At 65.3% G+C, this 18,497-nt stretch overlaps 1 protein-coding gene across 1 annotated transcript; it reads right to left on the bottom strand.

The window, feature by feature from the left end:
- Positions 1–4,283: 4,283 nt before the first annotated feature.
- CHRNA4 (cholinergic receptor nicotinic alpha 4 subunit) lies at positions 4,284–18,103 on the bottom strand (the record flags this gene model as incomplete). Its single annotated transcript, XM_079944851.1, has 6 exons — positions 17,559–18,103; positions 15,908–16,059; positions 12,690–12,734; positions 12,499–12,608; positions 7,089–8,430; positions 4,284–4,409 (listed from the first exon to the last, which is right to left on the bottom strand). Exons 1-6 carry the CDS (start codon positions 17,641–17,643, stop codon positions 4,284–4,286), a joined length of 1,860 nt encoding a protein of 619 aa, XP_079800977.1. The 5' UTR covers positions 17,644–18,103.
- Positions 18,104–18,497: the final 394 nt, after the last annotated feature.

Below are 18,497 nucleotides of genomic sequence, written 5' to 3'. Positions count from 1 at the left end.
AGCTGGGGAACACCTGCTCAGGAGGCAGGCGACGCCCCCGCAGCAAGGGCGAGATGGGCAGGAGTGGGCACTGGCCCCTGCATCGCCTCTGGCCCTTTACGGTCTGAGCTGCCTCGAGGGCTGACATGAAGCCCTCACAGGACAGTAAACGTCCCTCCCCAATTTCCCCGCGCACACACACACGCGTGCATGCATCTCCCCGTGGGCACACGTGCTTCCGCACATTCACACGCGCAGCGCTGCTCCCGGGTCTGGGAGATGAGTTAACGGGAAACGCGACATGTGAGCCGCACGACCGCCGAGCAGGTCTCGGGAGTTGAAGGAGAATGTGGGTCCCCTTTCGTCCATTAATTTAAAATTACAGTATCTTCAAAGAGGGAAGGACGGGTAGTAATAACATGGAGCTGAAATGAACAGGTGCGAGGAAACGTGGCGTGGGAAACAAAAGGAGAAATAAAGTCGGTGAGGCAGGCTCAGTAATTACGGGCCCAACTTCAGACAGGCCGTGGGATTCGGGGGAGGGAAGCCACCCAGGGGCTCGGGGGAGGATAAAAATGGGAAAAGCGTTGCATCCTCATGAGGGGCTCCAAGAAGAAACAGGAAGTCAATGGAGGGGGCAGAATGTTGAAAGAAGTACTTTTTTAAAGATTTGAGAATTAGAGAAGGATTTAAAATCCCAGATGGAAAGTCTCAGAGGGTGAAGTGGGACCGACTTTTAAAACATACCCTTAGGGCTTCCCTGGTGGCGCAGTGGTTGAGAGTCCGCCTGCCGATGCAGGGGACACGGGTTCGTGCCCCGATCCGGGAGGATCCCACATGCCGCGGAGCGGCTGGGCCCGTGGGCCGTGGCCGCTGAGCCTGCGCGTCCGGAGCCTGCGCGTCCGGAGCCTGTGCTCCGCAATGGGAGAGGCCACAGCAGTGAGAGGCCCGCGTACCACAAAAAAAAAACAAACATACCCTTAGATTCACTGATGCAAAAAAACAAAGACGGTGGGGAAATTCTTTAAACGCTTTTCTACAAAAAGACAAGAGTCGCCCTACGTCAAAAGGTGGGGGAAATGACCTCAGAGTGTTGAAGGGGAAAGGCTCGAATTTTATGCCCAGCAGAATTACTACTGAAACGAACAGGGTGAAAATACATTCTGAGGCCCACAAAGTCTGAGAAGGCAGGTCACACGTCACAGGGGATCCTCTTCGAAATCTGGTTGGTGACGTTTTCTGCAGAAAGGGAAAGTAACCAGCACTTAGGCCCGATACACGGAAAATCCCAGGTAAGTAAAACCCTAGTGACATTCGCCGTTCACAGAATCGTCAAGCCCTCCCCAGACCATCACATCGGTGGCAACCTAGACTAGATTCCAGGCTGTTCCAGAATCCCTGAGGCAGCCGAGGTGCTTGCTTTCTTTGGAGGTGGGAGGCATGATGGAGACAGTTTTCATATCATCTTGTTAAGCTCTCGAAAGACACCAACACTCTAAGTTAAGAGCAGCCGCCAGCAGGGAAAACACTGAACGCATAACCTTCAAGATTAGCCAACGAGATCAAGTTTTCTTGTATGTAGGGGGACAGAACACATGCAAACAGAAAAATCAGAGGGACGGCCTAACCGTATCCCAGTGTAGCAGAAATGACAACAAATAGCGGGGAGTTTAACCCTTCAAAAGATTGCTTTCTACTTCTAGCCGTGATGGAGTAACCCACACTGGACCTAAAACCATTAAAAAGCACGGAAAATATACGAGGAAACTGTTTTTAGGCATTTTAATGTAGAAGGGTCAGTGTTTCAACAAATGGTGCTGAAACAACCCTCTCCCTGGTGTGTGAGGCCCCCAAGGTGTCAAAACATCACAAGACACAGAAAATGAAACACAGTCAACACTAAAAGGAGGAGGACGCCCAGCGGGACCTGCACGCCGTGGCTTGAGTCAGAATGACCGGACAGAGGCCAGCACAGGTGACAGAGACACAGACTTGCTTTAGTTTATTTGGACAGAAGAACACGACTCAGCAACTAACGACAAAACTGTTTATGGATGGAGACACAGCCATGGTGGGTGTGGACCGCACCACACCTGGTGGAAGACCAGGACAGAAAGGCTGAGAACGGGGGGTTCCACTCACACCAAGGTCAGGGACAGGCAGAGACCATCTCTGGTGAGGAAATTAGAGCCATCACTGCCACCGGGGCACAGGCTGGAGGGGGCTGGAGGGGGCTCTGGGGGATGGGGGCCTTGGGGTCGAATCTAGTAAAACTCACTGATCCGAGGGCGTAAGACCAGGCATTTTGTCATAGGTAAGTTTCATGTCAATCAAAACAAACCAAACAGAAACCCTGGAGGCAAATACCGCAGAGTAGCGGTCATGGTTAATTCGGTGGGAATGTGGGCGATGTATCCTGTGTGCAGATTTTCTGACTTGTGTTTGGGTCTCAAAAAACAGAAAAAGCGGAAACCAGAAAGGGGAAGCACCCCCATCCCTGGGGCTCCTGCTGTCTCCCGACCCAGAAAAGAGCATCTGCAGCTGGGCACCCCCAGGGCTCCCCACAGCTGCCCCGTATCTGGCGCTGGACCCGCTTACGTAAGGAGGATTGAGGCGCTGACATCTGAGATCTGCGTCCTGGCTGCATCCTCGGGGGCCTGGCCCTCCCCCGCTCCGCCGCCTGGTCCTGGGTCCTGGGGAACGCCCACCCGGGCTCTCCCCCAGCATCCTGGGATTGGTGCCCCAATGGCCCCAGGAGGCAGGTGCCGATCCGAGATGGGCAGATGGGGGCCTGGATGTCCAGGGGGCCGTCCCGAGCTTCACAGGCGGCGGGGTGGGGGGGCTGCAGGCTCCAGCCTCCTCCGACCTGGCGTTGCCCTCCAGCTGCACCTCTACAGCAGCATCTCTGAACTTCACTAAATTATTCGCTCCATCCTCCCCAGCACCTTGTGCGGGACCCAGGCACAGCCTGGGGAGTGGGGAGACCCAGGGCTCCAAGGGGGCCGGCTCCAACCTGCCAGCCACACCCCCCATGCATGGGGTCTGGGGAGGTGGGAGCTTGACCATAAAGGGGAGCGATTCTTTCGGCCTGGGGGGCCCCCCACCCAGGTGCCACTCCTGGGGGAGGGGCCACATTGTCCAGGACCCGCCTTGGCACCTGGAGCCTGAAGGTTTGGAAGAATCAGAAGATGGGGGGCAGCATTCGCCCACCCCGACACCACCCCCAGGGCTGGTGTTTCCCCAGAGTCTCCAGGGACACTGTTGGTGCCGCCCAGCGCTTAGCCTTGGGGTGGGGGGACACTGGGCCCCCAGGGCCATTGCCCGCGCACCTCCCCCCACCACCTCGGGCAGGGCAGCCCCCGCATGGTGTGATGTAGGGCTCCTGGGCTGGGGGGAGGCCTGTGGAGGGTCCCCTCCACCCCCTTGATGTTCTCAGGGGCTCCACCCCCAGGGACCACACTCCAGAGGGTCTCCAAGTCGGCCAGATGAGCTGTCCTCGGGTCCCCCCAGATCACCATGGCTACTGTGTCAGGGAAGTCCTACCTGTGTCTATGCCCCAGAGGGGAACCCACGGGAGGTGTCGGGGAGCCCAGTCCTGAACGTGGCTCTGGGTCCCTCACAAAGTACCAGGGCCCACGGGGGTCTGGGGGCATCACAGGCCCCTGCGAAGTGCTGGCCCGAGACCCCGGCACCCCTGGAAGGCAGACATCTGGACTCCCTGGGGCTGAGGAACCCTCACCCGAGGGGGACCTGCCACTGGATTCTCCTCCGAGCAGGACCACGTCTCATCACTCCGTCCCCAAGTCCCCGCAGGCACAAAGTCTGGGTTTTCGTTAATCTACTCAGAACAGACCAAGATAAAATCCCTGCTTGGACCCTCCCCTGGCAAATGAGGTTCGAATGTTTGCTGACTCGCCTCTGGGGTCAGAGAGAGCAGGTCTGAGGACCCACGGGTGCCCCAGGCCCGGGTGGGAGAGGCAGCCAGGCCTGGCTCAGTGCCTGGGCCTCGGGGATCCCACAGGGACGAGGGGCTTTGGGGGCTGAGAGGGGCTGAGCGTGGCCACGGGGCGTGGCCCTGGGACAGTCAGGGCTGCTGGGACATTTGCCGAGAGCGGTCAGACGTGCGTCCTGGCGGGAGGCCATCATGTCACCATGCTCCGGATACGCCGCCCTGCAGATAGACAGGCATTTACCAGCCTCCCGGGCAGGTCCCCAGGAGGCAGCTTCCAAGGCCATCTCACAGCAGACAGATGATGGGGGGCAATCTGGTGAGTGGCATGATCGCATCGAGTGCGGGGAGTCCCCTAGATCATGCCGGCCAGCCAAGGCGGCAGGAAGAGGCCCACCGTCCCCAGCAGGCAGACGAGAACGAACACCCAGAGGAAGATGCGGTCGATGACCATGGCCACGCACTTCCAGTCCTCCTTCACCTGCGGACAGACACACATGGTCACTCCCGGCCGCACCCTCAGGCCTCACCGCAGCGCGAACCTTCTAGAAGCTCTCTTCCTATCCTGGCCTCCAAGGGCACAGGCACACCTGTACTGGGGTGAGAGGTGGAAAGGGGCCACAGAGAAACGGCTTGTCCACCTCAAGTCCGGGCTCAGAAGCAGTGGGCTGCGGGGTCAATGCCCTCTACGGGGGCTGGAACGCAGAGCCACTGCAGGGGACAGGGTCCAGCATGGTGGCCCCACCTGACTTCACCTGCCTGAGCTCCAAGATGGTAGTGATGCCTCTGGAGGGATGCCAGGGTCCGCTCTGTCACAGTGCACAGTGCTCTGGGTTTGCTAAAGCTGGCGGCACCGTGGGGACCAGCCAGTACACCCCCATTTGCAGGTGGGCAAGTGAGGCGCAGGGAGGGGGCACCCACAGCCCCTTGGCTGTGCAGGGCAAGAGCCAGGAGCAGCCTGAGCAACGGGGCCTGGCCTCCAACAAAAAGCCCAGGGCAGGCTCCACGGTGGACGGCGTCCCAGGAGTGACAGCTGAGTCCCAACTGCCCTTCACTCCTGCCCCCTGCCCCGGGGGTGGCACTCACGGCCGGTTGCCCATGTGGCTTGAGCCCCTCATGGGTCAGGGGGTCTCTCGGCTCTGTCCCTAAAGCCGCTTGAGGGCGAGGGTCACATGTGAAGGAGGGCACAGCCCTGTGCTGCCTCTGAGCCGGGCAGCTGCCGGGGCAGAGGGCTCCATGCAAGGGCGAGCGGGGACCCCGGGCTTGAAGTGGGTGCACACACGCTGAGTGCAGCACCTGTGGTTGCTGCCTTGGACTCGACGAGGAAGGTGACTGCACCATCCCGTCTGCAGGTGGGACCCTGAGGCCCAGGGCGGCGCAGGATGGGCCGTGGTTACACGTCCACACTGGGCGAGCAGGTCCCGGCCTCCACCTGGTGTGACCCCACGGCAAAGGCTCAGGGAGGCCACAGGTGGGTCCTGGGTGGGCAGCTGTCAGCCCTTGAGTGACCAGAAAGGATGCGGCCCCCAGGCTCAGGCCAGCCAGGCGCCAGTGGGTCTGATGGGCCTGGGCAAGGGCAGGCTTGTCACACCCCGTTTGGGGGCCGTCGAGGGAAAGAAGACTTCTCACTGCTGTTTCGTGCTCTGATTTTTAAAGTAATCAGAGGCGTCCTGATGGTTTTAAGCCAAAGTTTATTCTCAGGAAACCAGAGCAAGCGGGGTCACTATAAGCGAGGGAGCACCAGGACCCTCTGTTCCGGGAAGCAGCCCCGCGGCGCGCGGCCTCCGCGCTACCCTTCAAACCGCCCCTCCTCCCAGGATGAAAGGCTCGCAGACAAAGCTGCCCCAGCCCGGATCCCAGGCTGGTTCCTGTGAAGTCGCTTTGCTCCCCACAGCCCGGGGACGATGCCCAGAACCAGAACCAGGTCGCCACAGCCAGGCCCGCGATGCTGGTGGAGGGGTCTGGGGACGAGGGGCCGGCCCTGCGCTGAGGACCGCTGGGCCTCGGAGATCCTGGTGACACTTCAAAGGCGTCAGTCTCTGCTCAGCAGGCCCTCAAGCCCTCACCAGAGCCAGAGGTCCTCTCGTCTCAAGAGCTGGCTGCAAGATGGAACCTTCCAGAAACCCCCAGGTGGCCTCACAGCCCCTTGGGATTCAGGGGGATGACCAGCCGGTACAGGGAGACCGGCTCACTGCTGGAGGCGGGGCCCAGCCACGGGACAGACGCACGTCCGGAAAACGATCACGGGCCATTCCCAAGAAAGCAAAGGGACCAGGAGGTTCCTGGAGGGAACGGCAGTGTCACACCCGCCCCCAGGTCCAGGGAGGGGACAGCAGTGTCACGCCCGCACCCAGGGTCCATGTCACGGGCAAGGTCAACGCAGCATAACCGATGCCCAGGTTGAGCAGCCAGTAATGACCAGGCTGACTGACCAGTGCCCTCCCCCTACCCACCTGTCTCTGCCCATGCCCTGAACTGGGGCTCGGCCGCCAGCCTGGACCCACCCTCACAGGCACCCACGACGTGGCCAGTGGAGCCTGAGCCTCGGGGAGCAGCCCCACTGCCACCCCCCACCAGCTCCACGGGGCCCTGAGTCTCAGCCATGTCTGAGCACCCGCCCTGCCCACCCAGACCCCGGGCGCCCTCTCCCCAGCTGGGCACAGGGGCGCCGGCCAGAGAGTCAGGGCTGTGTCCCAGGCCTGAATTCTCCTTTCCCCCCGCCAGGCCGCTGAGGCCACTCAGCCCCGTCCTGTCTCCTCTCAGCCCCTCTCACCCCAACCCCAGGGCCCAGACCCCCCACCAGTCCTTCTCCGGGAGCCCTTGGCGGGGTGGGGGGTGCTCGAGATCGGGGGGGGGGGGCGCTCACCAGGTACAGATGGTGCTGGCAGCCCCGCCCCCGCCTGCAGGCTCCCTGCGCCCTGAAGCCCCAAGGGGGTGCCCGAGATCCACTCTGCTCTCTGCCAGCCCCTCAGTCACCGCAGGGACCCCCGCTGGTCTCGGAGGCTTGGGGCAGAGGGAGCAGACGGCGGGGTGGGGATGGGGGCCTCCAAGCTGAGCAGCGGCTCTGGGACCTGGTTTCTGGGTCTTTCACCGGCCACCCCCTCCTTCAGAGTGGACAGGGCAGCGGGGCCCGTCCGGCACGGCCGTGGCGCGGACTTACCGAGAAGTCCATGTCTTCCGCCTTCAGGTGGTCTGCGATGTACTGGACTCCCTCAACCGCCCGCGCCAGAGCTGGCGACAGGGGCTGGGGTGGCGTGCCGGCGCCGGGGGCCTTGAGCGCGGCATTTGGTGCCTCCGCCTCCGTCCTGCACTTGCACTTGCAGGGGGAGGCCTGGTCTGGGGGCAGAAGCTCGGCCGAGGGGGCCGTGGTCAGCGAGGCAGGGGAGCCGTCCGCCGGGCGGTCGGCTGGGGAGGCGGCCTCCTCTCGGGGCGCGCAGTACTGGATGCTCTGGGACCGGCACCTCACGCCGCCCTCTGCCACTTCGCTGGGGCCGGACACGTGCTGGACGCTCAGGGACCGGGCCTTGGCGAGCCCTGGGGCCCGGGTGCCAGTGGGGGGGCGGCAGGGCCCGGGCGAGGGGCACGGGCCGGCCTTCTCGGCCTCTGAGGGCCGCAGAGCAGAGGCCTGGTCTGAGGGCGACGTGCAGGCCGGCCGGTCCGGGCCGCAGGACGGGGTCGGGGATGGGGCGGGGCCCCTACTCCTGAGCTCGGGCTCCCCCCGGGGCTCCGGCCAGAAGCGCGGGGCTCCGGCCGCCTCATGCACGGACCCGACGAGCCGCCGGCAGTTGTCCTTGACCGCGGACGGCCGCTTCATGAAGAGCAGACGCGGCACGACGTCCAGGAAGACGCGGCGGACCCAGGTGGGCATGGTGTGCGTGCGCGGGGAGCGGTGGTGCACGTTGAGCACGAAGACGGTGATGGTGATGGAGAGCGTGACGAAGGTCATGGTGAAGAGCAGGTACTCGCCAATCAGCGGGATGACCAGCGAGGTGGACGGGGTGATCTCGGTGATGAGCAGCAGGAAGACGGTGAGCGAGAGCAGCACGGAGACGCACAGCGTGACCTTCTCGCCGCACTCGGACGGCAGGTAGAAGACGAGCACGGCGAGGCAGGAGACGAGCAGGCAGGGCGCGATGAGGTTGACGGTGTAGAAGAGCGGCAGGCGCCGGATGACGAAGGCGTACGTGATGTCCGGGTACACCTCCGCGCAGCACTCGTACTTGCGCGTGTTGTAGGTGCCCACGGCGTCCACGATGACCCACTCGCCGCTCTCCCAGAAGCCCAGCTGGTCCACGTGGCTGTGCATGCTCACCAGGTCGATCTTGGCCTTGTCGTAGGTCCAGGACCCGAACTTCATGGTGCAGTTCTGCTGGTCGAAGGGGAAGAAGGTGACGTCGATGCTGCAGGAGCTCTTGTAGATGGCCGGCGGTGTCCACTGCACCCGCCCGTCGTGAAAGAGGTGGGCCTTGGTCAGGTGGGTGACGGCAAAGTCCCCGTCCGCGCTGGGTGGGAGACAGAGGGCGTGGGTGAGGTGCCCGGCACCCGCAGCCCGGAAGCTGTCTTCCCCCCCGCCCGCCATACGCGCCCCCACTTCGCAGTGGCCTCACCCAGGACGGGGCGGCCCTGGGCTCGTTGCTCCCCTGCCCGCATCGCTGTCACCACCCCTACCCTGGGGGCAATGCTCCGTGGAGACCGTCTCAGCGGCCCACATCGCGCCTGACGCCCAAGCTTGATGGTGGTGATGACCGTGATTATTTGGGGGCCGGAAAGGCCGTCCACGCCACATCAGGGGCCCCAGGCACACAAGTGGCCCCTGGGTAGCACGCAGAGCAGCTCGTCCCCTGCGGTCACCCCAGAGCTGGGCAGAAGTCGGACCTGTCCGGCCACCTTCTCGTGCTCCAGACTGGTGTTTTCTCCCCATTGACCCCACCCCCCAAACTTAGAGGCAGGACCCCCCTTCCCGCACAGGTGAGGACTCCAAGGCCCAACGAGGCAAAGACCAGTCTGGGCCCACCCCAGGCAGGACATGGACCCCAGGCCCTCAGCCCTCCTGCCTCTCCCTCGGCCTTGGGGGGCCCTGTCCACAGACCGGGATGGGCAACAGAGCGAGGGGCTGCTGTCCCAGCCCTTCTCCTCGTGGGCAGAGTGCCCAGCCTGCAGCCCTAGCCCTGGACCTCCCAGACAGTGACGTCCACCTCAGTTTTCTCCACCAAAGACACCCATGGTGGGAAGGGGGGCACACTGACACCGCGAGAGGTGAGGCAGCCGGCTGTGGGGACACAGGGACACCTGCTCACGGCCCCCCGAGAGCCCTTCTTGCCTCCAGAGTCAGCCACTCTCTTCTCTGCAGCTGGAAGCATCCGGTCCCCAGTCTGGGTCCTGAGTGGGTGTCACCTGGGCCTCGGAGGCCCCTCTGTCGGCCTGTTTCCCCACGAGGCCTGCGCTGCCCACGCCGACCGTGCGTGGTGCCCATAGGCCTGAGCTGCCCACGCTGACCGTGCGTGGTGCCCACAGGCCTGCGCTGCCCACGCCGACCGTGCGTGGTGCCCATAGGCCTGAGCTGCCCACGCCGACCGTGCGTGGTGCCCATAGGCCTGCACTGCCCACGCCGACCGTGCGTGGAGCCCATAGGCCTGAGCTGCCCACGCCGACCGTGCGTGGTGCCCACAGGCCTGCGCTGCCCACGCTGACCGTGCATGGTGCCCATAGGCCTGCGCTGCCCACGCCGACCGTGCGTGGAGCCCATAGGCCTGAGCTGCCCACGCCGACCGTGCGTGGAGCCCATAGGCCTGAGCTGCCCACGCCAACCGTGCGTGGTGCCCACAGGCCTGAGCTGCCCACGCTGACCGTGCGTGGTGCCCACAGGCCTGCGCTGCCCACGCCGACCGTGCGTGGAGCCCACAGGCCTGAGCTGCCCACGCCGACCGTGCGTGGAGCCCATAGGCCTGAGCTGCCCACACCGACCGTGCGTGGTGCCCACAGGCCTGAGCTGCCCACGCCGACCGTGCGTGGTGCCCACAGGCCTGCGCTGCCCACGCCGACCGTGCGTGGAGCCCATAGGCCTGAGCTGCCCACGCCGACCGTGCGTGGAGCCCATAGGCCTGAGCTGCCCACGCCGACCGTGCGTGGTGCCCACAGGCCTGAGCTGCCCACGCCGACCGTGCGTGGTGCCCACAGGCCTGAGCTGCCCACGCTGACCGTGCGTGGTGCCCACAGGCCGGTTGAGGCGGCAGCCGTTCCCCCAGCCCCTCCAGCAGCCCTGCCGTTCCGGCTCTGAAACGCTGATGGGAGACCTCGCCCCCTCCCCCCAGGACACCCCCCCAGACAGCTGGCCCCAGCACTGAGGGCCACCGGACGCTAGTCACCAAGCCCGTGTCTTCACACTCGTGTGCGGAGGGCACATCAGCCCCGGCCAGGTCCCCAGAGGGCCTAGGGCTCTGCACGTGGGACCCGGCGCCTAGCGCAGCCCCAGGAAGAAGCAGCTTTCCCCAGGGCACGCTGTCACTACCTGTCACCGCTGCACGAAGTCCCGCCCCCCCCACAGCTGGTTCCTGTGTCCCCAGCAAGCCCAGGGGTGTGGACGGCAGGACCGCATGACAGCGCACGTGGGAGGAGGGCAGCCCGAGCCGGCTGGCCCCGTCCCTGCTCCGGGCCGCAGACGCCCATCCACGTGAGACCCTCTGGCTGACAGGCCGACGCAGGGGAGCCCCCAGTGGTGGCATGGCCTCACGTGCACGCCCTCCAGCCTTGAAGGGGTGCCCCAAAGCTATCAGAAAAGCACCCCCGACCCTTCCCCCCGCCCAGCAGCCTGCGCTGACCGCTCAGCCTCACTCAAGTGCACGCGGCCCTGGCCGTCAGCTACCCGCTGCCCCTGGAAACAGGCCTCCTCAGTGGCCGTCCGGCCAGCGTCAGCCACCAGCTCTGGGGTCTGTCCTCACCCGTGCCCAGCCCCATCCAGAGCGGGCCTCGGTGCCGATCTCCATTCCCAAGAGAAGCTGGAGGTCCATGCGGCTACCTCCCAGGGGTCTTGGTAAGGAGGCCAGAAAAGGAGGGGGCTTGGGTGGCGGCCCCACTCCTGGGCTGCCGTCCCAGGGGCTGTACGGCTCCCAGAGCAGTCCTGATCACGCCCCCCTGGGTGCCGGGGTTCTGACCCTGGTACCTATGTTCTGGATCAAAGAGCCACGCAGGCGTATTCCGTGCCAGGTGCCAGCGGGGCAGGGGGCTGGGGGAGCTGAGCGTGGACCCGGGGGGCCCGGGCGGCTGGAGAACTCCAGGGCGCAGGATCAGACCGGGCAGCTTGCAGAGGGAGAGCGGAGAGCCCGCCCCGCCTTCCATTCCCCGAGCGGCCCCCCCTTAATGCAGCCCCGAAACACATCTCCTCCACGTGCGGCCGCTCTCCCACGGCCATTACTGGAATCAGTTAAGCTGGAAGAGAAGCCCAGTCGTTCTTAATCAAACAGCAGCATTTTGTAGGTCAGGCCCAAGCCTGGGGGCCCAGGAGGGCTTTTGTGCAGAAGCACTGAGGTCTTGGGGGGAGGGCAGGGCTCTGGGCAGACGGCTGGGACCAGAGGGGACCGAGTGCTTCCATTGGCTGTAGCTGTAAGTGCTGTGGAGCTGCCGCCACCCAGGCCCGAGTCTGCATCTGCCCGTGTGGATTCAGCTCAGGGTGAGCTGGCCCGGCAATGACACCGCGGGGACGCGGGGACGCGGGAGGGCACCAGGCTGCCCCGAGGTCGGGGACACCTCGAGGATCCCGGGAAAGGACAAGTTCAAGGACGCCAGCCCTCTGGAGCCCAGCGTCTGCCACAGCCGCGCCCCAACACCCCGGCCTCTGGGCGGAGCCCAGCGTCTGCCACAGCCGCGCCCCTAACACCCCGGCCTCTGGAGCCCAGCGTCTGCCACAGCCGCGCCCCTAACACCCCGGCCCCTGGAGCCCAGTGTCTGCCACAGCCGCGCCCCTAACACCCGGCCCGCAGCACAGAAACATCCTCCAGGAGATCAGATTTCAGAGCCGGGGACACGCGGCCCAGATAGAGGCTTCGTTTGCTTGAGTGCGGTTAGCGGGGTCTGGGGAGACTGCGAGCACAGACAGAGGGGCAGGAGGACGGCGGGGGCGCGGGCAGCGAGCCGGCATGGGGCTTCCTCCCCTACACCTCCCGGCCTTTGTTCCCCGACGCGGCACCTTCCCCAGACAGGGACTGACTCTGGAAAGGACTCCAGCCTGAGGGGGAGCAGCTGCAGGGCCTGCAGTCATCCTGGGAGGAGCTCAGACCCCTTCCCGGCCCGTGAGTGACCGAGGCCCCTGCCCCAGCCTGGGCAGGGACGGAGCCCCCAGGCGCCACTGCTGCCCCCAGGACCCCGTCTCCTTGCCACTTTGCCCGCTCATGGGCCCGCCCCCCACACCCCAGGCCTCAGCACCCTCCTTTACTCACTCCTCCTGCTTCCGAGCCCGCCCTCAGCCCACACAAGCCACCTGCCTCTTGCTCACACCGGCCCTGGAAGAGCTGCTGGCCGGAGCACGGCTGGACCCGGGCACCTGCCATCCTGCCGGCTAAGAACCCCGGGCTCACTTGTTGTACAGGACGATGTCCGGTCGCCAGATGAGCTCAGAGGGGATGCGGATGGAGGTCACGTTCTCGTAGTCAGCGGGGTCCCAGCGCAGCTTATAGTCGTGCCACTCCTGGGGGAAGCCGGGGGGGTGGTGAGGGGGAGGGGCGGGGGGGGAGGGGCGGGGGGGCAGTGGGGGCTCCCTCCCACTCACCTGCTTCACCCACACGTTCGTCGTCATCATCTGGTTCTTCTCATCCTAGGACACAAACGAGAAGAAGGCAGGTTGTGACGCCCTCGGGTTCAGGAAACGTCTCTCTGGCCGAGTCTCCTTACCCAAAAGGATGGGCCAGGGCTGAACGTGGAGAGTGGGGGACCTCAGGAGGGAGTGAGCGCCTTGTCCCTGGAGGCAACCAAGCCCAGGATGGCGGGCCCGGAGGGGACTCAGGGCCAGAAGGAAAGTGAGGATAACATTTAACTGACTTCACTCGTGGCCAGGCCCGTCCCCCCTTCCAGCGACCGAAGGGTCTGAGGAGAAGGGAGACGGCGCCCCTTCCCAGGCAGCCGTGCTGGGCCTGCCCACCTGCATTGCTCCGTCCTGGCTGGCGGGGCAGCTGCCCTGCGGATGGGCTCCAGGTTAGCTGGCGTCTGCCCCTCCTGCTGCACCAGGGCAACACACTCACTGGCCAAACTGCCCCCCAGGGCCTGAGCCTCAGGACCTGAAGGTGAGGGGCTAAAACAGGTGAGGTGGGAGCAGGAGACCCAGCAGGCCCCTCTCCAGGTCACTGAGTGGGCACCTGTCCAGATGAGGAGGGCCGGACCACACACGCTGTGAGCTTCCTTCTGGCCTCTGCACCTCCCCCGACTTCACAGCCCTCCCGGGGTCACGGACGGGCAGTCAGGCCCAGCAGAGGCTGGAGGCCTCTGGAGAAGACCGCCAGGCTCCGTGCAGGGACGTAGGGGTCCTCACACCCCACTCTGAACCAGCCTCCAGGGACCACGGCCACACCCAGCCCACTCAGAGGGCAGCTGGGCTTGGGGGCTGGCTCCTTGCCCAAAGTTTGGGGCAGGACACTCAGCAGCTGATGGGGGGTCCCCTCAGAGAGCAAGGAGCCCATGGGGACCAGAGAGGCAGGGGCTCTTTCCCTGGGGGAAGAGGGACTGGACACGGGACACAGGGTGTGAGGAGCAGCGCCCGAACAAGCCTTCCCCGACTTGCTGATGGCCCAAGCTTTGCCCCCATCTGCCCCAGACCAGGGACACACAGGCCGTTGGGACGACCGCTGAGGCCAAAGAAACCAAGGGTGGTCAAGCAAGCAAAGTGCCCAGGGCCGGGGGTGTGAGCTGGTGTCCCTGCGAGCCTCCCCTCCTGCTTCCCCCAGGGGACAAGCCCCCATCAGCCAGCTCACAGGAGGGGACATCTCCTGCGGCCCAGGCACCGCCCTTGGTCCTGCTCTCTCTCGGGGCCACCTGGGACGGGCTGCCAGAGGACACTGACGATAAGTGTGACTTGAGTGGGGCCCGGACACCACGTCCAACGACCTCGACCTTGGCAGTGCAGCGCCGCGGTGCGGCCCCCATCCCCACGTCCCTGCCCTTCCGCCCTGGGGACAGCCTGCCAGGCTCTGCCCCAGCCCCCACCCCCAGGCTCAGAACAAGCTTCTAGGTGGCTGGGCCTGGCCTCCTCCCCTTCGTGCCAGCCGCCCCCCCAGCACAGCTGTCCCCCCAGGCACCCGTTTGAGGGGCCCTCTGTGCATTCCGGCGCCTGCAACGCCAGCCTGGGCCCAGAAGCACCCAGGAATTCCCCAGCCTCCTCTGCAGGCGGGAACTCACACACACAAGCACTCTGCACCGAGGCACAGACCTGCAGCAAACACCCGAGCCCCACAGACAGTGGGGCAGGGAGGCGCCCCTTCCACAAACGACCAGCACCCAGATGGGCAAGGACGTCTTGTCAGCACACACGCGTGTGCAGGAGTGCCCTTGGCCAGCGTGGCCGCGGACAGCAGAGCCTGGGAGCAGCTCCTGTCCTGCCTGGTGCTGCCACGGGGCCTCGGGTGGGCCCCTCGCTGGTGTCTCGGAGCTGGTGTGCTACAGGCTGTCTCTCCTGGGCAAACCGGGGAAAAGCGGTGATGCGGGGCGGATTTTGCGACGTGGCGGGGGCCGGATGAGACAGCCCCAGGAGCTCAGGTAGGGGGCCGGCCGCGGTGCAGCCGACCCAGAACATGAAGCCACAGCCGCCACTGGGAACAGCATTTGCAAACGCAGTGGGTCGGGACCCCTGCCCTCCCGAGCTGTCTTCTGACTGCGCCCCAGCCAGGAGTACTTTACGGGAAGCATTTAAGGCCTGGTTCCAGGAGGCCTGAGGGCACAGGCCGGGGCAGCGGGACTGACCGGGTCGCTCTGCTGCTGGGGCCCAAGCGTGGCCCTTTCTGTCCACGTGAGTGTGGCTACCGCCCCTCCCCCCTCCCAGAGCCCCTTGGATGTGGCCGGCTCAGCCCCAGATGGAGCTGTCACACTCATCCCATTTCACAGGTGAGCAAAGCAGGGCCCTGAGGGTCACCCAACACCTGGCATGAGCCAGGAACCAGGGCCTCCAGACTCCAAAACTGGTGGCTCCCCGCTCACGGAGCCCACTTGGGGCTGGGGTCCCGGCAGGGGCGTAGGGTGGGCATTTGGAGAGACCTACAGCCTCCTGCAGCTGCACAGCTCCCTCTGTGGAACCAGAGCTGGCTGGAGACCCCAGCCCAAACCCAGCCGGCCTTGGGCCTCCTCGTGGCCAGCAAACCAGGCTCCCAGAGGCCCCCCTCCCTGCCAGGCCACAGCCCACCCTCCGAGGCCCTTGGGACCCTGCCCCAGGCTGCGCAGCCGCCACCCAGCCACAGGACGGGCTCCCACCCCAAAGGACGCCCCGGCCCCTCCAGAGCCGTGGCTACTCGGAGGCTGGACCCCCTCCTCCCAGCAGCTGCCTTGGTCCCCAATCAGGAAGGGAAACACATCCGAACCAGGTGGAGGTCCGGGTGCTGCCAGGGTGCCGCACGGCCTCACCTCACCCCACGCAGTAGCACGACTTACACAAAAGCCCTAAACTCTGCCACTGGCCCCACAGAGGTACTTCTGCTCTCTGCCTCTGAAGATGACAGCCTGGACCCCCTGCTGCAAATCTGGCCCTTTGAGCTTCTCTACATGGAAAGCGCAGGGCTTGGGGGTGTCGCACAGAACCTGCCTTGCCTCCCGACTTGCTTAGGCGTGTGTTCTGGGCTAAGGCGGGGCTGGGGCACACACAGTCCATGTGCACCTCCGATGCGGCCCTCCCAGCTCATCCAGCCCCCCTGCCCCCGCCAGCCCCGGGGCCACCTCCAGGCCAGCCCCTCCCAGACACGGGTGCTCCCTTCAGGTCACTGCCCCCCACCCCACCCCCTCATCACCTACCACGTCAATGAGCTGCGCGATAGACAGGCCAAAGTGGACAAGAACTACATCCGAGATGTTGGCCACGGGCCGGGACCACTTGTTGTAGCCAGAGAAGAGTTTCTTCAGCAGCCGCTCCTCCGCGTGGGCCCGGGTCTCCACGTGGCTGCTCACTGCGGGGACCAGCAGGTGCGCGGCTCAGGGGCAGGGGATGGTGGCCGTCCAGGATGCCCCCTTGGGCCTCCTGCCAGGCCGTGCTCAGAGAGCCCAGAGAACCTGGGCTCTCTTCCAGCTTCTCACAGCACGTCCCTGCTACCTCAGGACCTTTGCACGTGCTGCCCTACTTCCAGCCGCAGTTTCTCCCCTACCCCCTGGGTCTGTAAGGGGGTCTGTAAGGGGGTCTGTAAGGGAAGCCTTCCTAGCATGGTGCCCCTCACCATGAAAGGAGATAACTGGTATGATAAGTGCTGATTTGGAAGCGTCCCCGTCAGGCTGTGACTGTGGGAGGGAGGGACTGTATCTCTAGCCACCAGCAGAGTCCTGAGAACCTTGCCTCAAAGTACAAGGTGGGGGTAACCACAGGACAGGACGGGGCAGAGGGCAGCGGGGGCAGACCCAGGAAGGGAGATGGAGAAAGGAGAGTGAGGGTCCAGCTACCGACAGCCTGTTTCCTCTGGCTGTGGCATCCGCAAGCAATCACCCAAGAAGAAAACGTGCTTTGACGTGTAAGGGGTACTTTAAGTGCAAACCCCGACAATGAACCTGGCACCCTGTGTTCTTGGACGGACACACAGCCTGCCCCTCGATGATCAGGTCTGGAGTGAGCCTGGGGAGGGGACCCCCCATTCAGCCCTGCCCATCAGGCAGTCTGTGGTCTGAGGGTTTCCCTGCCACTCCTGGGTGACTTCGCTGGGACCACTGCATGGGGGGGCGGGGGTTTGAGGAGGGGGACAGGAGACCCCTGCCGCTCTGCTCCTCTCAGCTCGGTCCTGCTCACCTGGGAGTCACGGATGGACATTAGGAGGGCATCCACAAGCACCCCTGGGATCAGTCCTAGGCCCCCAGGACCCTTCACTCCCAACCCAGAGCCCCAGCCTGGTCCCTCTGACAGTAAGGTGTAGCCTACTCCTCACTGGGGAAGCCAGAGAATTACACTCCACTCACCCCTGAAATAGCAAGGTGGCTTCCCAGGGAACGGGGAGCAGGGGGGCTAGAACTTCCCCTGTCCCAGTGGGCCTGGGGGAGCAGAAGAGGTTTGGGTGGGGCCCTGCCAAGGGCAGAGGCCACCCCTCTGATTCCCTAAACCCCGGTGCAGGGGGGAGGTGGGCAGGCACCATGCAGTCTGCAAGGAAATTTGGCACAATGGATAACTGGGGGTGGGGGAGGGGGGAGATGGACCGCGCCTCTCTCCATCCAAGTTGCAGCTTCTGGGTCCAGCTCTTGAAACAGCATTCCCCCTCACCCACCCAAACCCTGCCTGGCTCAGCCCTGCCGCAGGACAGCCTTTTGCGTCTGGAGGGGGGGGTGGGGTGGGGGTAGCCTCCGCGGCTGCCCCGTTGCGCACACCCGCGGCTTGGGACCGCAGCCAGGAGCCTCCCTTCCTCTGGCTCCGGAGGTCCGAGGCCGCCCTGAACCGGGCGAAAGGGGGTCCTTCTAGCGCCCCGAAACTTACCAGGCAAGAGGCCGGCCCCCAGCAGCAGCAGCAGCAGCGGCGGCAGCAGCTGCGGCGGCGGCGCCCCCGGGCCCCCGAGCTCCATGGCGCACCGAGCGGGCTCTAGATGCGGGCGGCTCCCAGCCCCGCCGCGCCCCTGCTCCGAGCTCCGCGCGAGCCCAACTTCATGCCCCCAGCGCCGCGCGGGCAGCTCCGTCCGCCGGGCCTGCTTCGGCCGCTTCTCCCGCGGGGCGCGGCGGCGGCTACCGCGCCGGGAGCGCGGGGCTGTGGGCTCAGCGGCGCGGCCCCGCCCGGACCTGCCCGCCTCCAGCAGGCGAGGAGGAGGGGGGGAGAGAGAGGAGGAGGGAGCGGGAAGGAGGGCGAGGATCGGAGGGGGAACGGACCGCGAGCCGAGAGGGGGCGCGGAGGCTGCGCTCTGCCCGGGCAGGGCCAAAGTTTCCTTCGACCTCCTGCGGCTGGGGACGTGCCCGAGCCACGAGTGGGGGCCCGGTAGTCACTGCGTGCGTCTGGGAAATCCCTGCGCGGTCTGGTTCGCGGACCACGAGACACTGACCCTCTCCCCGTCCCCAGCCCAGCGCCTCCAACGCCTGCCTTGAGGGAGGACGCGCACCCAGGGTCTCCGGGCGCCAGGAGGGGAGCCCCGCACGGTCTGGTTAACTTCATCACCCCCGCCCCGCTCTGCAGTTTGGAAATCACAGGTCTTCCCCAACCAGGCGTTCAGGACAGAGTCCACCCCCATCGGCCTGTCCTTGGCGGACCGGGAAGCGTCCAGGGGAGCCTCGGCCCCGCGGCCCGCCCTTCGGGGTCGGAGAGGACCCTAACGCCCCCGCCCCGGGCGAATCCTCCTCTTGCTGCCTCCAGGTCCGGCCTGGGCCGGGGTCCGCCGCCCCCCGCTCTGCGCGGCCTGCGAGTGGGTGGCCTGCGCCGGCGTGAGGGCAG

The sequence above is a fragment of the Stenella coeruleoalba genome, assembly GCF_951394435.1.
Source record: "Stenella coeruleoalba genome assembly, chromosome: 15".
NCBI lineage: Eukaryota > Metazoa > Chordata > Mammalia > Artiodactyla > Delphinidae > Stenella > Stenella coeruleoalba.
The sequence above is the reverse complement of the archived record's forward strand: the minus strand, read 5'-3'. Positions and strand labels throughout refer to the sequence as shown.